At 37.2% G+C, this 23,791-nt stretch overlaps 1 protein-coding gene across 6 annotated transcripts in view; it reads left to right on the forward strand.

Annotated features, from left to right (window-relative positions):
• TRIM24 (tripartite motif containing 24) overlaps positions 1–23,791 on the forward strand; it is a 116,058-nt gene that overhangs the window by 80,658 nt on the left and 11,609 nt on the right. For 2 of the 6 annotated variants that reach the window (XM_015095400.3, XM_060415135.1), the window contains exons 8-14: positions 709–826; positions 3,376–3,644; positions 9,563–9,736; positions 13,231–13,404; positions 15,892–16,027; positions 17,900–17,972; positions 21,301–21,469. In XM_015095400.3, the coding sequence (XP_014950886.2) occupies positions 709–826; positions 3,376–3,644; positions 9,563–9,736; positions 13,231–13,404; positions 15,892–16,027; positions 17,900–17,972; positions 21,301–21,469 (1,113 nt within the window). The remainder of the gene's footprint in view (positions 1–708; positions 827–3,375; positions 3,645–9,562; positions 9,737–13,230; positions 13,405–15,891; positions 16,028–17,899; positions 17,973–21,300; positions 21,470–23,791) is intronic. The other 4 variants (XM_027968854.2, XM_060415136.1, XM_027968853.2 and 1 more) reach the window with 3 other exon arrangements.

Genomic DNA, 23,791 nt, shown 5'->3' on the forward strand with positions numbered 1-23,791 from the left:
TAGCATGTGAAATGAGCACAGTTGTCTGGTAGTTTGAACATTCTTTGGCATTGCCTTTCTTTACAATTGGAAGGAAAACTGAGCTTTTCCAGTTCTGTGGCCCATCTAGGATTATGGCAGGAATAATATTGGAGATGGTGATTATGAGCCAAGAGCTGAACTCTTCAAAGACTGAGAGAATGACTGAGCATTCACTGAGGACTGCAGTGTGGAGGAGGGTGGGAGGTGGTGTGATGACTGAGATTCACAGCACAGGAGCAAGAAGGGCCATCCTACTAGCAGGCCTGGTCAAGGCTGCACTTAATGTCCTGAGCAGAGATTCATTTGTATTTTTTGTAATCCATTAGCCCCCTAATCTCTACTTTGAATCCTTCTTTGAAAGAGTAAAATAAAAGCAGTGTGTGAGTTTACTTTATAAATATGTGGTTGGTACATCTGTGAAACTTCTGTAATTCAGTGAACTAACTTTAACCTGTCACTTTAGGAAAGGTTTGTTTTGTGTTCAACAGTAAAACTAATTGTACTTAAACCTCTAACGCATTTTTGAAGAAAAACTGTGTTTGTCCACTTTTTATAACTTACTTATGAACACTTGTTTTGTGTTGGCATATATGTCATAGAGAGCATTTTTTATGTATTTGTTGGGAACTTGATAAATTATTTGCCTAATAAAGACTTGGATGCTCAGTTGTCTCTGCTTTCTTCTAGATTACGTACCGGTTACGGCACCTCCTTCGAGCAAGGTGTGATGCTTCCCCAGTGACCAACAATACCATCCAGTTTCACTGTGATCCTAGCTTCTGGGCTCAAAATATAATCAATTTAGGTAGGCTGTTATGTAGATTTTCTCAAAGTGCCATTTGTTTCTGGAACTCTTAATGATTATGAGATTGTTGAAAATGTATTCCCTTCTACCCCCTAAATATTTTTATTATCTTGTTTTAAAGAGATGGATTTTTCCTGGTATTTCATTAGTGTGTGTATATTTGTGACACATGCATGAATATAAACACACATATAAATATGTGGGTGATATGAAACATCCTTTTATTGACTCAGTGTCTAGATTTCTGGATTTAGGAGTTGTTTTTCTTCCTCAAGCAAGTTGTGCTGTTAGTGACATATTTATCAGAATAGTTGTTAAAACTCTTTACATGTGTCTGCCATTAATATAGTACTTTTTAGAATGTTTTCTGTTAAAACAGTATTTCTCATACAATTCTTGGCTTACTCACTCTTGAGACCCAGTTGTCAGGTACTAATGGCTCATTTATTTGCTTTTTCTTGGTAGGGAGGAATTCTCTCTGTGTGTTTTGTTTTTGTTTTTCCTTTTATGTAATAATTAAATAATTTTTAACCTCCTAATTGAAGTGTATCATGCATATAGATAACTGCCCAAATTTGAAGTACTAGAGTTATCAAAAAGGGGGAATTTCAGTATCATTTGGTAACATCACATATCCCTGCAGGCAGTCCTTGTTACATTATGTACTAGTAAAAAAAATCTTCAATTTTTGCCTCCTTTCTTAATTTCTCACAGGGAAATTATAGAAACAAAAATAAGAATTTCATATACATTCTTCATTAACCACCTTTTGGCAGTTTTGGGGCTTATTGACTTTGTTTCAAAATCATCAAATAGGGTTGCTCTCTCATTCTCTAAGCTAGATTCTGGGTAAGAAAGAACTGGCTGGAAGGAGAGCCAGTGCTCTCAGAACACTCCAAGAAGGGAAGAAATAGGCTTACATAAATCTCATCCATATGTGAGAACAGTAAGAATGGTAATGTGACCCTTTGAAGAAATGATAAGGTGACTCCTCAGCACAGTTTAGAAGTACGTATTTATTGATTGATAAACATAGCCAGCAGCTGGTATCATACATATTCTCATCTATATAACTAAAAAGAAGCATCTTAATACAAAGCATGTATATAACTATCTCTTACCCTACTCTACCCTCCACCACATATATAGCTATACAGAGAATCTATCACAGCTTTATATCCACAGTAACAGTCATGTTGACTTATATGTACTTATAAGCATATCACTTAAAACATAGTCCACATGATGTAGACATAGGTAAAATTAAGAAAATATGTAACTGTACGCACATAAGTGAATATAGTTTAGGTAAATCTGAATCAGCAAAAACAAAAACACCTCCTGTTTGTGAGGAATTTGTAAGACAGTATCCTTTACTGTAGGACTTTTCAGAGGTGTCATATATAGCTCTATAAATTGTCGTTTAAAGTGAGATTGACGTTTTAAATCTTCTAAGAAGGATACAACTTTCCCAAACTTGTTTATTTATGGCTTCTGAGAAACATGTTACAGAAGAGTGCAAGGGAAAAGTAGTGTCTTGGACGCATATTCAGTTTAGTGTCTTTGTGACTTTGGATAAGTTGTTTGGCCTCTCTGAACCTTAGATCCCTTATCTGTACGAAGGATTTTAACAATATACATAGATCTCCTATCATGGTACCTAATGTGGAGTAAGTATTTAATGAATGATAACCATATCTTTAAGGATGCATATGCTTAGTAAATCAGGAACTTTTAACTGAGTCTCTGCTATTGAAGAAATCAAGCTTTGCCCTACTCTTGGACCAGACCTGTGAGAGGTACCTTTAATCTCTTTTTTAACAGTGTAGTTATAAAGCATGGTGTTCGCCATCAGAGAACTAACACAATTTGCGCCATGAAGGTGTAAAGAACTAGCTGTTGTTGTCATTCAATTGCTACATCATAGAGAGATAACTGAGTCAGTAATACTCTGTGGTATTGTTCTCACATCCAGTGAGAACAGTCAGGTTTGCGTGTTTTGTTTTGATTATACAATAGCAGTTCTCACAGTGTAGTCTGAAGCTTCTTCAGGTGATAAAAGGTCTCCCTTTTCCAAGTACATACCCATATGTGGCTGGGTTTTCTGCATGTATTTCTATTTAAACAATATATTAGATAATGCAGAAACAGTTACCGCTATTAAGCCAGACATTTTAAAGAACTGTTTGAAAATGTAAAATAGTGCCATTCTTCACTAAACTTTTTTGAAAATAAAAATAAGGTTTTGTGTGTGTGTGTGTGTGTTTTTTCCATAAAAATATGTTACTCTTGGTTGTCACTTTTAAATGAATTAGTATGGAAAAATGTTTTTTAATTCTCATTTCTAATTTTGAATAAGGTAGATTTTGTTTGATAGACCCTACATAAACAGAAACTCTTCGGAGTTTCTATCTTTAAGCGTGTAAAGGGTTCCTAAGACAAAAAGAAGTTCCTTGGAAATCCTGAAAATGAGCAAAGATAGCCTTTTACAAAATATGGTATGTTACTATCAGAAAATCTTCAGAACTTAACTTTTTCTCTTTGATTAGGTTCTTTAGTAATTGAAGATAAAGAGAGTCAACCACAAATGCCTAAGCAGAATCCTGTCGTGGAACAGAATTCACAGCCACCAGGTGGTTTATCTTCAAACCAGTTATCCAAGTTTCCAACCCAGATCAGCCTAGCTCAGTTACGACTCCAGCATATGCAGCAACAGGTAATGGCTCAGAGGCAACAGGTGCAACGGAGGCCAGCACCTGTGGGTTTACCAAACCCTAGAATGCAGGGGCCCATCCAGCAACCTTCCATCTCTCACCAGGTAAATTTGGAAGCAGGCCTGTCCTAACTTAGATAATTATAGTACAGTTGTATTCAGCAGCTCCTAAAATAACCAAGGTGTCCTTCCTCCATGATTTAAATATATGAATTTATAAAAATTTGTCTCATCAAGGGTCCCTAATTTAACTCTAGTTCTTAGCCCTTCTGGAAAAGAAATTAATGGTTTATTCAGCTGGGACATCTATTCTCATCTGCTTTTTGTCATCTTTGTAACAGAGGATAAATGATTGCATTCCTGAATAACCCATGCATATGATTGGTGGGAAAGTTGTGTACCTGTAACTCAGAATTGTTACATTAGTGCTTCAGGATGACTGATGCTTCAGGTATCTGTCCTCTATGAAGATGCAGCATTTAGAAAACCCACTGCATCTAGAAACTAGGACAGAATGAAATAGAAAAGGGAAAGGGTGTGGTTTGTTAGAAGTCTGCCTTTTTCAAACTTTATTTCTGAGCAAATGTTCCAGGCACCATTCTTTTTTTTTTTTTTTTTTCAGTGTTGTCATCTTTTTATTTGTATTATTTCTTAATTCATAACAAAGATTTCAGTCACTGGTGGAGAAATGGGAAAAGCATGTGTTTATTTTCTACTTATCTCTCTAAAGGGTTTGAAGAACATACGCATGTAAATTCTACTTGTGATGTAGAGTGGGTGGAGGAGTCTAGACATGTGTTCATATAGTCATAAACTCAACAGTACTAACAATACAGTAACAACTTCAGAGCATGAATCAAAATCATGATCCTGTGGATTAATTACCGTGCATTAGTTAAGAACAAACAGTTGCAATATTAGTATACATTTCTGCTGTTGTTATAGAAGAAGCTTCTATCCACTCCATTTAGAGCAAGTCTCTTTTTATCCCCCCATGCACCATTCTTATTTTAATGCACAAAAATTGTCTCTTTTTTCAGTTCCTTTTATTTATTAATTTATACTCCCTATTTCTCAGAATTTGAACTGATTTACAGTAAGTGACTCAAATGAAATGGCACAGGGATTAATAAGTATTAGTAATGTTCAAAGCATGCAGAACTAGACTAAGAATTCTCATGCTTGAGAACAGGACTTAGCTCAGTTTTTGATCAACCAAACAAAGAATCAGGAATAATATCTATTACTTGATTAAAAGGAAACATATCATTAGAGAAATTTTTTACCAGTGTTTTTTTAGCACTAAGAGGAATGCATACATAATGCAGTTCTTTTATGAAAAAGCAATTAAATGGCATAATAGCATGTTTTGGTAGTGGTTATACAAGACTCTTCATAGGAGACTTGCTTCAACCCTGAATAAGACTTATGGGCCTGTGTGAATCCTGATTTTGTTAAATTGCTTCTGTGTAGGCCTGAGGTGATTTTATTTGTGATTTATGGCTGTCTGGTAATTTGATTAAGAAGATATGTCAAATCCAAGAGAATATTAATTAGTATGACCAGTTGATTATTGCTCTCGAACTTTGTTTTAACCCAGGTTTTTAAAGGAAGTAAATAGCAAGCAATTTAAGAGGTCTTTGTTTGATGAGTGTTCTGTGAGAAAAGATGTATACACTTTCGATCCCAGGAGTGCCACTGGCAGAGTTGAAATTTTGTTAAGAATATGGAGGAATTCTTTTGTCACTCCCCACCCAGACTGCAGAGTAACATATTGCAGATAGACTGCAGAGCACCCAAATTGTTTTGGACATATATTTGATGAGGAAAAGAGAGAAAATACTTACTGAGTGACTAGTGCTAAGCATTTACATGATTAATATTTATCTTAAGTATTTGAAAGATGGTAAAGTGATTTTTATTACTTTACTAACCTGAAGCAGGATAAATCCATCATTTGCATTAATTCCCTTTTCATTGAAAAGTGAGGAACTGAGGCAGTTAATAGATTCTGTGTGACTCAGTCACATTCTCAGAAACAGCTGTTTATAGAAGCAGTAACCAAACAGAAGTAACCTTGATAGAGCCTTTAGCCTGCTTATCTCAGAAATTTATATTTGATCTTATTATTTCTTTCTGTGGTGTACTGCTGTATGATATATATATATGTATATATATAAATAATGTACAATCTTTGTTATACAGCCTAATTTTCCCACTTACCGACACATTTGACCCTTGAACAATTAATTCAGGGGTTAGAAGCACTGACCCTCCATATAGTTGAAAATCCACATATGACTTATAGTCAGCCACCCCCCGCCACCCACCATGGCTCCTCCACATCCACTGCTCTGCATCTGAGGATTCAACTAAACACAGATTGTGCAGTACTGAAGTATTCACCATTGAGAAAAATCCTTGTCTAAGTGGACCTGCAGTCTAAACCCATGTTAGAATATCAACTGTAATTTTCTCATCTTTATGTCATTACTTCGCACACTGCTCTTTTTCTGTCTCCTCTCAGTGACCCCTGAACCCTCTTCTAGTACTCTCATCTCTCATTTTTATCTTCTCTCTACCAAATATCTGCTCCTACATTTTTCACTCAACAGTGTTTTCCCTCTTCTTTAAACTTTTGCACTGCCCTGCTTACCTGCTTTCTTAGTTCTCTAGCAGTTTATTTGCATGTACATCTGGTAAAATATCTGTCTGTAGATAGGTGTATATGTGTGCCTCTTTGTCGTACTCTACCTGTAGCCTGAAGATACAGGTCAATTTAAACGCCTGCTCTAAAAATCGCTTACACAGTAGTTCCCTGTTTCTTCTTTCTCTGAAAGTAGCCATGTAATCTGAATGATTAAAGAGCTGGGTGATACACAGATAGACTACATAGTTACATGACTGTGTGGTACAAACTAATAAACACTCTGCATCTCTTTATTGAGTGGTATACAATATACTCTGTCGTACTGCAGTGGACAGCTCGAAGTTTGTTAAATCTAAGTCTGTTATTGTATACTTTATGGTTCTCACTCCTGGGCCAGATTTACTGTTCTGCAGAGATACTCTCATTTATATGTATATATTAATTTTCCTAAACAGTGAGTGGATGTTAGAAGGACATCTGCTATCCTTCATGGTTATACTGACCTAGAATAAAATTACCACCTATAATAAAGTATTTACAGTGAGGGTAAGGATAATGATGAATATATGTCTCTTTACTTAAGCTCTCAATTATTTCTCTATTCTCTCCCTTTTTTCCTTCTTGCAAGTTAATTCCATTTAATTAAAATAGCATTGGTTTTGCTATTTCTCTTATGTTCATAAATAGTTTCTAGTCCTGTTCTTTCAAGTTACTTTTCCTGTCATGGGGTTCTTAGAAATTAACTCAGTCAACAATAACAGTTTAGGAGAGGAGATAAAAATCAATCACCTTAGATCTTTCTACACTAGGATTCCTTGATGGGCGAGTGAACATCCAGTTCCACACTGATTTCTTACAGGAGTATAGTACACTGGCATCAAATGTCACTTCGTTTTTTTCTTTTTTCCCTGAATGTCGTTTCTTGACTGAATCAATATATAAATTCCAGTCAGGGCAGGAGTAGGCGAAAGTTTTGACTGCCTTTGTTCTCCCTTAAGGATCATTTTGAGTGTTTTTCCACTTTTTAAAAAATAGTCTTTTGGATGAATTTAGAAGTTTTCCACTATACTTCCCCAATTACTTTTTGTTTGTGTTTCTGTGATATAAAACCCTTCCAGTGAAAAACTTTAATAGAAGAACCAAAAAGAATTGCTATGGCTTCAGGCTTCTGTGAAATTTTGGCATTTTCTCTTTTTCTCATATTTTTCTATTCATCCACAGAATTTCCTTTGATCTAGAAATAGTGTCTAAGTCTACTTTTCATGAGGTCTGTAATTGCTGGTCACTCTTGTAAGTTACTAAGTGTGAACCCAGTGCCAGCTAATTTGCAGGAGAGGAGAAACAGAAGACCTTTTCCCAGGAAAGGAGATAAATTCCAAAAATGAGAGAAAGGAAAGAACAAAAAGAGGGCAGGGCTACACTTTATAGCTGTCCGCCTTAAGACGTTGCTACTTCAGCTTTATAAGCTCATTTATTTGTTCCCCCCCCACCACCACTTTGAATATGGGGGTTAATAGTTCCCCTTTCTGAGAAGTTCTGGTCATATACAGTTAACAAAGCCTGAAAATAAGTATTTACTTTGCAATAATTTGCCAACCTTTTGTGGAACTTTGGTAACCAAGGTTACCTTTTTTGTGGAACACTGGTGTCAATTTCTAAGGATAGCATTTGTGAGCAAACTAAGCTTGTCCTTACCCTGTCCTGTAATCAACCAATGCTGTCCTTGAAGGGTTTCCTTTAAAAATCTGTTTTCTTTTAGAGAAACTCATCCTCTAAACTGTGATTAGTACCTCAACCCCCAGTTAAACACCAGAACATGTTTGACTAATGCAATGGCAGACTAGTGTTGAATTAAAAGCATAGTGCTGCCTTTAATGAGTCATGTGACTTCTTTTCTGGTTATCCCAGCTTTTTAATGTTTAGTGTCCTGATTCGTAAAATGGCAGGGGTAGGGAAGTAATAAAGAGCCTCTTGATGAAAGTGAAAGAGGAGAGTGAAACAGTTGGCTTAAAACAACATTCAGAAAACAGATCATGGCATCTGGTCCCATCACTTCATGGGAAATAGATGGGGAAACAGTGGAAACAGTGACAGACTTTATTTTTCTGGGCTCCAAAATCACTGCAGATGGTGACTGCAGCCATGAAATTAAAAGACGCTTACTCCTTAGAAGGAAAGTTATGACCAACCTAGACAACATATTAAAAAGCAGAGACATTACTTTGCTCACAAATGTCCATCTAGTCAAAGGTATGGTTTTTCCAGTAGTCATGTATGGATGTGAGAGTTGAACTATAAAGAAAGCTGAGTGCCAAAGAATTGATGTTTTTGAACTGTGGTGTTGGAGAAGACTCTTAAGAGTCCCTTGGACTGCAAGGAGATCCAACCAGTCCATCCTAAAGGAAATCAGTCTTGAATATTCATTGGAAGGACTGATGCTGAAGCTGAAATTCCAGTACTTTGGCCACCTGATGCAAAGAACTGACTCATTTGAAAAAAAGACCCTGATGCTGGGAAAGATTGAAGGCGGGAAAAGGGGACGACAGAGGATGAGATGGTTGGATGGCATCACTGACTCAATAGACATGGGTTTGGGTGGACTCCGGGAGTTGTTGATGAACAGGGAGGACTGGTGTGCTGCAGTCCATGGGGTCACAAAGAGTTGGACATGACTGAGCAACTGAACTGACTGAGGGGAGTAATAACAAGATAACATATAAAACGCCAATTGCAATGCCTGACATGTAGTTTGATCTCAATAAGATCTAAAATTCACTCATTTTTAAATGTTGTTAATATCATGTGTTTTCATTATTAATATCTGCATAGAGTGCAGACCTTAGAGCCAGAGAACTTGAGTTCATATCTTAGCTCCATTCCTTCCTATCTTTGGTAATCTTGGACAAGTTTCCTTTTCTGTAAAACAGAGAATCCCTGCCTCAGAGGAGGATCTTTGTGAAGATTAAATGAGTTAACACATGTAAAGCATTTTAACTAGTACTGGACATGTGATAACTACTCAGTAACTATCAGTAATTATTATTCTATCATTTTAGATTTGAAGAGAGCAATTCTTTGCAGAAGATAGTCGTCAGGGACTTAGGGAATCCCTATGTCCCAATTTGGTCTAGATTTAACTCTGATTGGAAAATCCTCTCCCAAGGGTCTTTTCCTAGTAAAACTTCTTTACTTTAAATGCTTATTCACATTCTGGGCAGCTGTCCCCTCCCCCCATACCCTTATTGTAATATTAATAAATGATTCATCTGTGGCAGAATTGTTTTCTTTCTATAAAAGTTATAAAATAGAGTTCTCTGTAATTCATCTTTCAGGAGCTGACTGCCACTGAATTGATACAATGTCTTTTTTCCAGCAACCTCCTCCACGTTTGATAAATTTTCAGAATCATAGCCCCAAGCCCAATGGACCAGTTCTCCCTCCTCATCATCAACAGCTAAGATACCCATCAAACCAGAATACGCCACGACAAGCAATGAAGCCCAACCCCTTGCAGATGGCTTTCTTGGCTCAACAAGCCATAAAACAGGTATGTGTGTCTCCTTCTCCACAGGTGCTTTTACTTCTCTCTGCTTCCGAATCATATTGAATTTATGGATAGAGCAATGGTGATGAAGAGTAAGAGTAAACTGTTTTCTTTTTTTTAATAAATGTGAATTACAAAGTTTATTACATACAGACCTAAAGAGACAAAGCTAGGAGAAAGGATCTTGATGCTTTGTAATTAACAAAAAAAAAAAAAAAAAAATCAAGCTACTTATACAGAAGTAAAGGCCCAAAATAATCAGTGAGTCATGGGTATGAATTTTTCAGTATTAATGTGTGTAGCTTTTAGGTGAGTATGGAAGTATTCTAACAAATACAGATGGCATACCTCAAAAGAAACCAATGAATGAATCTTCAGAGTGTTTCAAGGAGACTTCTTGGAAACAAACTTAGTATCACACAGTTTTAATATGAAGCATTAAACAGTATGTATATATATATATATATTGTATATGACTATATTGTATTCAGTAGTAAACAGGATACAGTACATATACACCTGATAAAGCTTAATATTTAAGGTTATACATTATATTTTAGAAGGTTTAATATTTATATTCGTAATGTTTTCAGGTCATATGTTTTTTAGGAATTGCTGTTTTAAAAAGCTAAAGTTCCCCCAGCACTTTGTCTTCCCCAAGTACTTGTGTCTTCCCAGCTTGCAACTAGCAGATTGATTTTAGTTTTTTTGCCAAGACCAAAATAAAGAATATGATGTTATTCCCCATAATTCTGTAACATTCATTTTAATCAAATTATTTTAAAGTAATATTCTAAAAGTACACATGCTGTGTCTGTTTTTATAATTACTGTGATATAAATTTTCTAAAATGACATTTTAATTATTTTCAATAAAATTTATACCTATCTCTCTTTTATCATTAGAGATGAGGTAAATAGAGACCAAGCTACAGTTAGATCTTACATTCTGATTATTTTCCTAATACTTTTGTGGCCTTGTACAAGTTTACTCTCTTAAATCTCATTTGCCCCTACTATAAAATGAGTTTGTACCTTGCAGAGTTGTGCTGAGACTTAAGATGGTAGTGTGTATAACAGCACCTAGCACATTCTGGGTACTCATATTTATCTACCTCATAGCTATGTAACGGGTTTGATCCCTGATTTGGACGATCTCACATGCACTGGAGCAACTGAGTCTGCACACCACAACTATTAAGCCTGTGCCCTAGAGCCCAGGAGCCACAACTGCTGAGCCTCTGTATATGTAGAATTGTACTTGTTTGTTTATTTTCGGCTGTGCTGAGTCTTCACTGCTGCTCAGGCTTTTCTCTCATTGTGGAGAGAGGGCTGCTCTCTAACTGTAGGGCGTGGGCTTCTCATTTCAGTGGCTTCTCTCGCTGTGGAGCACAGGCTCCAGGGCATGTGGGCTCAGCAGTTGTGGCTCCTGGGCTCTAGAGCACAGGCTTAATAGTTGTGGTGCTTAGGCTTAGTTGCTCCACGGCATGTGAGATCTTCCCAGATCAGGGATCAAACCCGTGTCTCCTGCACTGGCAGGCAGATTCTTTACCACTGAGACACCAGGGAAACCCTCGGTTTGTTATTTTTAATGGATAGATACACACTCTAAGAATGTTTTTAAAAATGTTTTCTGGTCAAAGTCTAAACATGAATGAATAAATGAACAAACTAGGAGGAAAATATAGGGGAGAGTTTGTTTTAATAGAATCGCTTAAATTATACTGGTACTATGGAAATGCTTTCTAGCTATTAAGAAAAGGCAGTAATCTATATATGATCTTCTAAGTATATATGGGAAGAAACATCGAATTTGTGTGTGTGTGTTTTTTAATTTCATATACATAGAAGAAACCGGGAAAGATAAACATGAACTGTAACTGTGCTTGTTCTGGGATGGGAAGGAAGAAGAGAGAGACGGATGGATGGATAGGCCTGAGGGGTGGGTGGTAGGTGGTTAAGTTGGCATTCATATTCACAGAGTTTTTTACTTAGTTTTTTCAGTGGAGAATATAAATTAGGTTTTTCAAAGTTAGAATATTTCTGTCACTGTCACTCTGTATTGTGTCATCCCCGTATAAATGATACTGTGTTTGGGAGTTTTTTCCTCCACATAGTCTTAAGATACCTCTTGGTTGCTTTTTATCATAAAATTTTCAAACTTAGTTGAGAGAGTTGTATAGCGGACAGATTGCTCTATTTGCTGTCTCCTTTGTTATCTGTATATCCATTCATCCATCAGTCAAACCTTCTTACTTTTGGTAGATTTCAAAGTAAATTTTAAACAACAGGGTGGTTCATCTGTATTCTATAGCATTCCTAGTTTTAATGGGTTTATCTCAGCCTGACTTCCCTGGTGGCTCAGGTAAAGCATGTGCCTACCATGCTAGAGACCTGGGTTCGATCCCTGGGTCAGGAAGATCCTCTGGAGAAGGAAATGGCAACCCACTCCAGTACCCTTGTCTCGAGAATCCCATGGATGGAGAAGCGTGGTAGGCTACAGTCCATGGAGTCACAAAGAATCGGACACGACTGAGCGACTTCACTTTCATTTTGTTTATCTCAGCCTGTAACAATTTTCTCAGATGTTTCTTGATGCTTGGTTGCCTGTTTGTATATAAGGAATGGGTGTTTTTAAAAAAAACTGAAAGCTGGGGTATGGGGCTAATGTTTAATGCTGAATTTTGCTCTTGTGTGAGGGCTCCTTGGCATGTTTGTTAGAGTTACTGATGTCACTGTCTTTAGGTAATGGCTCAGTTCCCAAAAGATCTCTTTGTTTCATGCCTGAAATGCAGGGCCTAATGCTCGTTGAAGCTCAGCATTCAGTGTGTGTACAGTTTCTTAATTTTCATTTTCAGTGTAATACTTCTGCCTTCAACTGAGCCTGGTGCCCATGAGTCCAAAGACATTGTTTTACCTATTCTGGAAACTTAATTTCCAGTCTTCTTCTGTGGAGGTGAAGGAAGTCCTTATTATTTTGGGGTAGCTAGAGTAGGAAAGGAACTAAAATTTGATCCTTAAACAGACTCAATGATTATCCTGTTTTTAGTTCTTTGTCTTTAGGGTCAATGTGTTGTGTTTTTTTTTTTTTTTTTTAAAGAAAAACTGACTGTCATTTTAGTTTCAGATATATCAGGTAGGGACAAAAGGAAATGTGTGTTTTCAGTCCTCCATCTTTATTTGTATTTGTAGTTGCTATGTACAAGTTTAGATTTCTTTTTCGATACATACGTTTTCCAAGATTGGGTGCAGTGGTTTTTTGGTGTATACTGTTGTCTTCTGGGAGAAATCAGTGCTTTTTATTATTTATGTTTGTAGAGAATTACTGAAAATTATATGCACCAGTGTCCTCTCCCCGTTCTATGAAAATTACAGTTGAATTCAAATAGTAGAAGATGTCTTTTACTTTGTCTTGTACCTGGAACAGGGCTTAGATGGACATTTGATGTAACAGGCTTGCTGATAGGCAACCTTTCTTCTTCCTTCTTGCTACCGCAGTGGCAGATCAGCAGTGGGCATGCAGCCCCCTCGACTGCCAACAGCACGTCCTCCACTCCCTCCAGCCCCACCATTACTAGTGCAGCAGGGTATGATGCAAAGGCTTTCGGCTCACCTGTGATTGATTTGAGCTCACCGGTGGGAGGTCCCTACAATCTTCCTTCTCTTCCAGATGTAAGTAAACACAAAACTTCCACTAAAGAATCTGTTTCAGAAATTTTAAGTGAACTTGAATCTGGTGAAAGGCCATGGGTATGTTGGATTGTAGGCTGTGTGTTTGTGTTTGGAAGTTGTTTTTATCCTTTAGAAATATTGTAACAGCAGGAATCATAAAAAGATTAGTATTAACACTTAAACATACTACAGAATGTCTTTCAGGGCACTGGAGTTAATGTGTTAGTAAATGAATGATTATGGTGATTAATTATGGAATGTAAGCTAGGGAAGGAGGGAAGTGAAAACACAGGAGGAGAATTGCTGGAACTTGGTTCATTGGAATAGGGTTAGAGAGCGAGGCTAACATTTAAGACATCAGAAGAACTGGAGGCAGGTTTAATAGAGAAATGATAACATTTTACTGACAAGTGCAGTATTACCTCTGATTTCTTTTTTATTTAAATTAAATACATTTACCTCTAACTGGTTGTCAGTATGACTTTTTAATCAGTCAGTTTTGGGACTTCCCTGCTAGTCCAGTGGTTAAGACTCTGCAGTTCCCATGCAGGGGTTGTGGGTTTGATCCATGGTCAGGGAACTAAGATACCACATGCCCTGTGGCATGGCTCCAAAAAAGAATTTTTTTTTTCAAGACAGAAAATATATCATTGAAGAAACAAATCAGTTACACAAGAGTTGATATTTGTTTTACCTTTTTTCATCCTACAAGCTTAGGTAATCACTCATGCAAACATTAAGAACTTTTAAGAAATCTAGTAGGATTGTGAAGGAAATCTAAAATGTTATATTATTTACTTTTTCAAATTACTGAGATCAATTCGTATTTACTAAAAGTTGAATCACTAACCTTACTGGAGTTACTTCATTTTTTAAATAATTGTATGTAATTTAGTGGGTAGAGTATATGTATTTTATTTTCATGCATAGATGATAGGAAAACTTTTGTTCATTCCTATAATTTTATTTTAGCTTTTAGGATTCCTCCACAGTGTAAATAATTTTTATTACATTAAGATCTAACAAATCTAGTCAATCCAGTACTTATTGCACTCTGGCCATAAGTATTGTATTGGCCAAGGTAGTGCCCAGAGAATATTAAAGGAAAAGAACCCCATTTACTTCCCTCGTCGCCCAACTGAAAGAGGATCCACAGAAAGTAAAATTTCCTCTACAGCCCTCAAATACAGATGACCCTTTGTGTACCAGCCTTTCTCAGCTGAGATTCCTCATCTGAACCACAAAAGAAAGAAACTGCTTTGAGTGACTGTTTCCTCAGTCCTTCCAAGGTTTGTTCATAATTAGTACCATTCTAGATGCAGAGGCAAGAAAGTAAATTCATTATATACAGTCTATGCCCTTGGAATGAAGGACTTAATTTTCCTGAAGAATCTTGATTGAGAAAGGCTGGAACTATTATTAAGCTGGATTTTAATCACAAAGACATTCTTAGGAAACAAATGGTATATTTAAGCATTAAAAATATTTGCATCCAAAGAGAGGTAGGAGAGGGTTGGATTGGGAGTTTGGGATTAGCTCATGCAAACTGGTGTATATAGAATACAGAAGCAACAAGGATTAGCAACAAAGAACTGTAGCACAGGGAACTATATTCAGTATCCTGTGATAAACCATAAAGGAAAAGAATATGAATAATAATGTATAGATGTATAACTAAATCACTTTTTTTGTACAGCAGAAATTAGCAAAATATTGTAATTCAATTATACTTCAATAAAAATAAAATTTAAAAACTTTGAATCTAAAGTATTAAAGTCTTAGTAGAAGTTTATCAGTAGTTTGGCTTAGCAGTCAATTACTTATAAACATGTTAAAGCAAGAATCTACAGGGGATCAGATTTTTCCTACCAAACATTAATAATGTATTTAAATGAAGTTAATGTTCTCGAAATATGTGATGTGTGGACTTGTTTCATCTATCTAGTGCATACCAGAGCATGAGTTCTCAAAGTGTGGGCCAGGAACATGAGGGTCTGTACAACCTTTTCAGAGGCTCTACAAGGTCCTCCCTGTGTAAGACCAGATTTTCTTCATATTCTTTAGCCACAGTCACACATCTGAGCAGATTGAGAAAATATATATCAGATTCCATTTGGCTGTTATTAAGCCAGACACTAAAGAAATTTTTAAAATGTGAAATTGTGCTATTCATCTCACCAAGGTTTTTTTTAATTGGTACTTCTATTATGTTTAAAATTTTAAATATAATTTTGTTTTCACTTTTAAGGACATAGCACACAGTATTCCTTTCTCCTGGCTCATGAGTTGTGAAATAGTGTGACCTTGGTATATTTACTATGATGAAATATTAAGTATGAGAGCTTTTTTCTAAGATTGTTTATGGGGAAAATACACATCAGAACTTCTCAAAAGGATATTTGCATCTACTAAAGTTTTCTTATAAATTTAAAGTAGCTTTTAACTTGCCAAGTCAGAATGCCATGAAATAATTTCTTTTCTTACCAGATTGACTGTTCAAGTACTATTATGCTGGACAACATTGTGAGGAAAGATACTAGTACCGATCATGGCCAGCCACGACCACCCTCAAACAGAACTGTCCAGTCACCAAATTCATCAGTGCCATCTCCAGGCCTTGCAGGTAAAGTGGACTTGTAAAAATTTTACTAGTTTTTTCTCGATTTTTTACTTAATAATAATAAAATGATCGCCCTCCACCTTCCCGTTTTCTCGGATGATTAAAATGGACCTATGTTTTAGGTAGTCTCTGAAATTAGTGTACTTTCAAAGTGGAAAGCAAAAGTTAAGCCTTTCTACATTTTCGCTTTCAACAGAACTTAGAGGCACCATAGCACACACTCGTAGGAGGAAATTGCTATTTTACTTTCTCTTTTAGACAAGTTGCCTATGGTATTACCCCTTTTTGTGTAGAATTTGCCTAGAGTTAAAATGTCTCAGTAACAATCACTCTTTTTGTTGATTGCTCCTACCCTGGTTTGGTGTTTGTATTTTAAGAATTTTGGACAGAGCTACTTATTTCCTCCAAGAGAGAAGCCCTCTGACTAATGCTGCTACTCCCAGAGACCTTAGCAAATTAGATGCCTTAGACCAAATAAGGAAAGAGGAGACTCTCTTATGCCATTCACTAGTCCCACATAATAAAGCAGTTTTAGAATTTTAAAAGAGGTACTTATTTAAAACATAAACAAACTGAAAGGAAATTGTTGACAAAAGATGGCAGAAAAACTGTTTAATTATGTAGCTGCTGCTGCTAAGTCACTTCAGTCGTGTCCGACTCTGTACGACCCCAAAGACAGCAGCCCACCAGGCTCTGCCGTCCCTGGGATTCTCCAGGCAAGAACACTGGAGTGGGTTGCCATTTCCTTCTCCAATGCAGGAAAGTGAAAAGTGAAAGTGAAGTCTCAGTTGTGCCCAACTGTTAGCGACCCCATGGACTGCAGCCTACCAGGCTCCTTCATCCACGGGATTTTCCAGGCAAGAGTACTGGAGTGGGGTGCCATTGCCTTCTCTGAATTATGTAGCAAGTTCATACAAATGAATAAGGAAAGCATACAGTGTTACCAAAGAACCCTGCAGCGTGTATGCTCAGTCCTGTCTGACTCTTTGTGACCCCAGGGACTGTAGCCCACCAGGTTCCTCTGTCCGTGGGATTTTCCCAGCAAGAATACTGAAGTGGATTGCCATTTCCTTCTCCATGAGTAGATAACTCCCTAAAGTGAAGGGGCGGGAGGAAGAAAGATGCATGGTTCCATCTCACTAGTAGTCAATATGAAATCAAAAGACATGATTTCTAACTATTGAATAAGCAAGATTTCAACGGTGAAAATACTCATTGATAAGGATGTAATGGGAGGAATGCTCTGATACATTGCTGGTGGGAATATAACTTAACACATTACTGGAAACCATTTTAGCACCATTACTAAAGCTAACTTTATTCAGTACTGACTCTGTGTCCAGCACAGGGCAAAGTACCTTCTACACATTGCTCCAGTGTCTTCCATTATTTAGTGTCTGTGTTGATTTCTTTCTTGGACTGCTTTTATATCAGCCTGACCAACTTTTTATTGTCTCTGCAGCTTTCGCTGACATTAGTGTCCTCACTAAGCTCCTACCCTTGTTACTCTCATATGGAACACTGAACTGTGTTTGGAGACATTTCTGATTCTTACACTCCTAGATGCTGTGTATGTAGAGATGCTACTGGCATCTAGTAACTGGTTGAGGCCAAGGGGGCTGCTTGGCATCCTTACAATGCACATACAGCCCCTACATCAAAGAATTACCTGGCCCAAAATGTCAGTAGTGCTGAGGTTGAACAGCCCTGCTACTTCATGGCACTCCAGTTCTGCTGGGAGTTCAGCAACTACGTTTTGTTTTATATAATTTCATTATGTGTTTCCAGTTTCAGTGTAGTACTAAGCGAGAACATTCACTAGGAATTAAATACAGATATTCATTTTATGAATGTGTATGATTTCTTCCTCCTCAGGACCTGTTACTATGACAAGTGTACATCCGCCAATACGTTCACCTAGTGCCTCCAGCGTTGGGAGCCGAGGAAGGTAAACTGACTCAACTTACTGTCCAGTGTATAATAATTATATATTACATGTTAATGAAATCAGTGAATGGTTAATCAATTTTGTATCTTTGAATGAAAATTTTGAATCTTTGAATCAAAGATAGAAAAAGATTTGTGCATGTGTTGAAAATTAGAAAATACATTTGAGTTTAGCATAATAGCAAGGACAAAGCAGAAATGATGTATGTATAGCACACTGCACTGTATAGGGACATGCACAAATAAAAACTTAGGGAAAACAAATAATTTTATACTACAATTGGTGTTCTGACTTTTCTAAATACCTTGCATTGAATTTGCTGTAAAACAAATTAATTTACAGTTGTTGAAGTTGTGTTTTAACTTCCGTTACACACCACTCATACTGCTTGCAAATTTCTCATCAATAGTGAGCCCAATTCTTACTTTCCTAATCTAATGGCAGAAACATACTCTGAAGGGGAGACAATCAAAAGACTGACTCAAGGTTGTAAAAGTCTTATCAGACCCACTCCCACAATTTACATTTTAAGATAATGAGATTAGAACTAACAGTAAAAAGATCTTACCAGACCCATTCCCACAACATACACTTCAAGATGACAGGATTAGTCAGAAGGTTCTTAAGAAGGAGAAACATGTAGGATACACTGTTGTTATATAATTATTGGTACAGTGAAAGTGAAGTCTCTCTGTCGTGTCTGACTCTTGGTGACCCCGTGGAATGTAGCCCACCAGGCTCCTCTGTCCATGGGATTCTCCAGGCAAGAATACTGGAGTGGGTTGCCATTTCCTTCTCCAGGGGATCTTCCCAACCCAGGGATCGAACCCAGGTCTCCCACATTGTAGGCAGATGCTTTAAACATAACCGTGAGCAAGATGAGTAGTTTTGTTGTATAATCATTAGCTCTGGGCTTAAAGGAAAAAAAATAGTTCTAGGTGAGTGATCACACCCTCTTGGTTATCTGGGTTATTGAGATCTTTTTTGTATAGTATTCTGTTAGTTCTAATCCTGTCATCTTAAAATGTAAATTGTAGTGGGTCTGGTAAGACCTTTATAACCTTGACTGTAATAACCAATTGAAAAAGTATACTACTCCCTTGCTAAGTCTAGTGAGGAGGCACTGTCCTTCACCCTTCTGATGTCTGTATCAGAAGCTTTCTCTGTCCCTTTTTATACTTTAATAAAACTCTACCATACACACACACACACACAAAAGTTTTCTGTGACAAAGATGCAGGAATGTAGAAAAAAAAATGTGTCTTTTTCTTTCTTTTCAGGAGCCCCAGACCGCTTTCTCTTCCTCAGGACCCCAGACTTCTTATCAACCTACCTAAAAATTCATTTTCATTCATTTCATTTCAGTCACTCAGTCGTGTCCCACTCTTTGCAACCCCATGAATCGCAGCATGCCAGGCCTCCCTGTCCATCACCAACTCCCGGAGTTCACTCAGACTCACGTCCATCGAGTCGGTGATGCCATCCAGCCATCTCATCCTCGGTCGTCCCCTTCTCCTCCTGCCCCCAATCCCTCCCAGCATCCGAGTCTTTTCCAATGAGTCAACTCTTTGCATGAGGTGGCCAAAGTACTGGAGCTTCAGCTTTAGCATCATTCCTTCCAAAGAAATCCCAGGGCTGATCTCCTTCAGAATGGACTGGTTGTATCTCCTTGCAGTCCAAGGGACTCTCAAGAGTCTTCTCCAACACCACAGTTCAAACACATCAATTCTTCGGCGCTCAGCTTTCTTCACAGTCCAACTCTCACATCCATACATGACTACTGGGAAAACCATAGCCTTGACTAGACAGACCTTAGTTGGCAAAGTACTGTCTCTGCTTTTGACTATGCTATCTAGGTTGGTCATAACTTTTCTTCCAAGTAAGCGTCTTTTAATTTCATGGCTGCAGTCACTATCTGCAGTGATTTTGGAGCCCAAAAAAATAAAGTCTGTCACTGTTTCCACTGTTTCCCCATCTATTTCCCATGAAGTGATGGGACCAGATGCCATGATCTTTGTTTTCTGAATGTTGAGCTTTAAGCCAACTTTTTCAATCTCCTCTTTCACTTTCATCAAGAGGCTTTTTAGTTCCTCTTCACTTTCTGCCATAAGGGTGGTATCATCTGCATATCTGAGGTGATTGATATTTCTCCCAGCAATCTTGATTCCAGCTTGTGTTTCTTCCAGTCCAGCGTTTCTCATGATGTACTCTGCATAGAAGTTAAATAAGCAGGGTGACAGTATAAGCCTTGACGTACTCCTTTTCCTATTTGGAACCAGTCTGTTGTTCCATGTCCATTCTAACTGTTGCTTCCTGACCTGCATACAGATTTCTCAAGAGGCAGGTCAGGTGGTCTGGGATTCCCATCTCTTTCAGAATTTTCCACAGTTTATTGTGATCCACACAGTCAAAGGCTTTAGCATAGTCAATAAAGCAGAAATAGATGTGTTTCTGGAACTCTCTTGCTTTTTCCATGATCCAGCAGATGTTGGCAATGTGATCTCTGGTTCCTTTGCCTTTTCTAAAACCAGCTTGAACATCAGGAAGTTAACGGTTCACATATTGCTGAAGCCTGGCTTGAAGAATTTTGAGCAGTACTTAAGCATGTGAGATGAGTGCAATTGTGTGGTAGTTTGAGCATTCTTTGGCATTGCCTTTCTTAGGGATTGGAATGAAAACTGACCTTTTCCAGGCCTTTTCCAGGCCACTGCTGAGTTTTCCAAATTTGTTGGCATATTGAGTGCAGCACTTTCACAGCATCATCTTTCAGGATTTGAAATAGCTCAACTGGAATTCCATCACCTCCACTAGCTTTGTTCGCAGTGATGCTTTCTAAGGCCCACTTGACTTCACATTCCAGGATGTCTGGCTCAACTCTCTCATACAAATGAATTATGACCCTAGTTAATTATCTTCACTCTTTGTGACAGTAAATCATTAATATGAGCCTAGAGTTCTTTGTCACTGACTAGAGAAGGAAATGGGAAAGACTAAAAAAAAAATTGCTAATTCTAAGATCTGGCTGCCTAATTTTAGAACCTTAGAATATTGAAGTCAGTTTTATTCAGAATTTATTTAAATGTATTTAAGTATCTTTCCAGGTATATAATGTAACTATTTAGGTAAATTAACACATTTAACATTTTTTATACATAAACTATTTTGCATACAAGTTGCATTTCAGTTCTGTATCATTTTTGCTGATATCCTTATCACTGCCATGAAGATACAGCATTATTCCCATAAAGCTATTGTTATACCTCTTTATAAGATACTTAAGATAGCTTTCTTAGATTTTGTTTTCTTTCCTTTTTTTTTATATTTCTAGCTCTGGCTCTTCCAGCAAACCAGCAGGAGCTGATTCTACACACAAAGTCCCAGTGGTCATGTTGGAGCCAATTCGAATAAAACAAGAAAACAGTGGACCACCTGAAAATTACGATTTTCCTGTTGTAATAGTGAAACAAGAATCAGATGAAGAATCCAGGGCTCAAAATGTAATTATGATTGCAGTACTACTCCTACTTGAGGGATAAGATGAAAGGAACTTTTAAATAGATTGTAGGAAATTTATTTAAATAGTATTTAAAGGCAGGAAAATAGTCAACTTAAAGGTTGAAAACTTTGAGGAAATCTCTCAGTAGATCAAAACAAGAGGCTTATTAAATGAGGTTGGGTATTTTAAAGAGAGAATGGAGTAAACTACATGGAAGGTAACTGTCAAAGCAATACTACATGGAAACTTCCTATAACTGAAGGGCAGTAATAGTGAGTAGTGAAAGTCACTCAGTCGTGTCCAACTCTTTGCGAAAGCTGCTCAGTCGTGTCCGACTCTTTGCTACCTGAGATTCTCCAGGCCAGAATACTAGAGTGGGTAGCCGTTCCCTTCTCCAGGGGATCTTCCCAACCCAGGGATTGAACCAGGGTCTCCTGCCTTGCAGGCGGATTCTTTACCAACTGAGCTATCAGGGAAGCCCAACTGAAGGGCACGAGCATCTGAGTTGTAAGGGCCTAGCAAGTACCAGAACAAGTAATTGAAAAAAAATGCAAGTCATATATACCATCATCAATTTTAGAATGCCAGTATTCTAAACAGATTCTAAAAGCCTCCAGAGGAGAAAAACACCTTACATAATGGATCAGACATTTTAATGTCACCAAGTCCTCCACACAGACTCTCAAAGCTGGAAACCAATAGAGAAATATCAAAATTGTGAAGAAAGATATTTTGTAGGGAGAATTCTGTACCCATTCAAATGATTATGTATAAAGATGAAATAAACATTTTTAGACATGCATGCAGAGTCTCAAAAATTTAATTCCATATAGTCATTCTGAGGAAGATATGCTTCATCGAAAATGAAGTAAACCCAGAAAGAGGAAGACATAGAATTCCAGAAATAGAATCTAACACAGAAAAGAGGCAAAGAAAAGGATAGTTAGTCCCCAGTTCAACAGCTCCTCTTGTATACCCTATAGAGGAACAGAAGACTCCATTAGGGATGTGTGAAGAGGGAGAAAAAAACTTTGACAGTATCGAGAAGCATTTTATAACCCTGTTGGAGATTGTGAGAATAACTTAGATATCTAGAAAAAGAAGCAAATGGATTAAAGTTTAGAGTAAGGTAATTGACAGTGACAGATGTTATTTTCTTAGGCTCCAAAATGACTGCAGACGGTGACTGCAACCACAAAATTAAAAGACAGTTGCTCCTTGAAACTAAAGCTATAACAAACCTAGACAGTGTATTAAAAAGCAGAGACATCACTTTGCTGACAAAAGGTCTGTGTAGTCAAAGCTATGGTTTTTCTAGTAGTCATGTATGGATGTGAGAGTTGGACCACAAAGAAGGCTGAGTGCCAAAGAATAGATGCTTTTGTACTGTGGTGGTAGAGAAGATTCTTGAGAGTCCCTTGGACACAAGGAGATCAAACCAGTCAATCCTAAAGGAAATCAACCCTGAATATTCATTGGAAGGACTGATGCTAAAGCTGAAGCTCCAGTATTTTGGCCACTTGATGCAAAGAGTTGACTCATTGCAAAAGACCCTGATGCTGGGGAAGATTGAGGGCAGGAAGAGAAGTGGATGACAGGATGAGATGGTTGGATGGCATCACCAACTCAATGGAAATGAGTTTGAGTAAGCTCTGGGAGATAGTGAAGGACAGGGAAGCCTGGTGTGCTGTCATTCATGGGGTCACAAAGAGTTGGACATGACTTAACTGACCAACAACAATTACTGACTCATAGTAAAAAACAAAAAGTTAGACAAAAGAGGAAGTGATCATAGTACATACTGTGGTTATGCAATGAACAGTATATAGTCATAATAATATAAACACTGAAATAACAAATTTAAATAAGAACTTTATATAATCAAAATATAACCTGAACATGCATTTGACCAAAAATTGATTTTTCAGGATACTTAGTACAGCACTGATACTGACCAGTTAGAATAAATGCTGCTTATAACAGTTGTACTTGCCCCTGCCAACTAAAAAGAAATCAGTGCTTAATAAAACTATGTTAAGAAGATGGCATAAATGGTGTGTTAAGTATAAGGAGGATATGGAGAATCAGGAAGGAAAAATCTAATCTTGCATAGTATGAAAAATATATACATGTGTAATAAAATAGAAAATGTTTAAAATTTAAATCTGGAAAATTACAGTATAAGCATACTCTTTAGAAATATAGAACTAGCATAGAAAAAAAGCTAAATAATTTGAAAATAATTACCTCCAAAGAATGATACTAGAATAACCATGCCCTTAACTGAATCTGCATTTTATTACTTAAGAGTTTATTTTAACAT

The sequence above is a fragment of the Ovis aries genome, chromosome 4 (assembly GCF_016772045.2).
Source record: "Ovis aries strain OAR_USU_Benz2616 breed Rambouillet chromosome 4, ARS-UI_Ramb_v3.0, whole genome shotgun sequence".
NCBI lineage: Eukaryota > Metazoa > Chordata > Mammalia > Artiodactyla > Bovidae > Ovis > Ovis aries.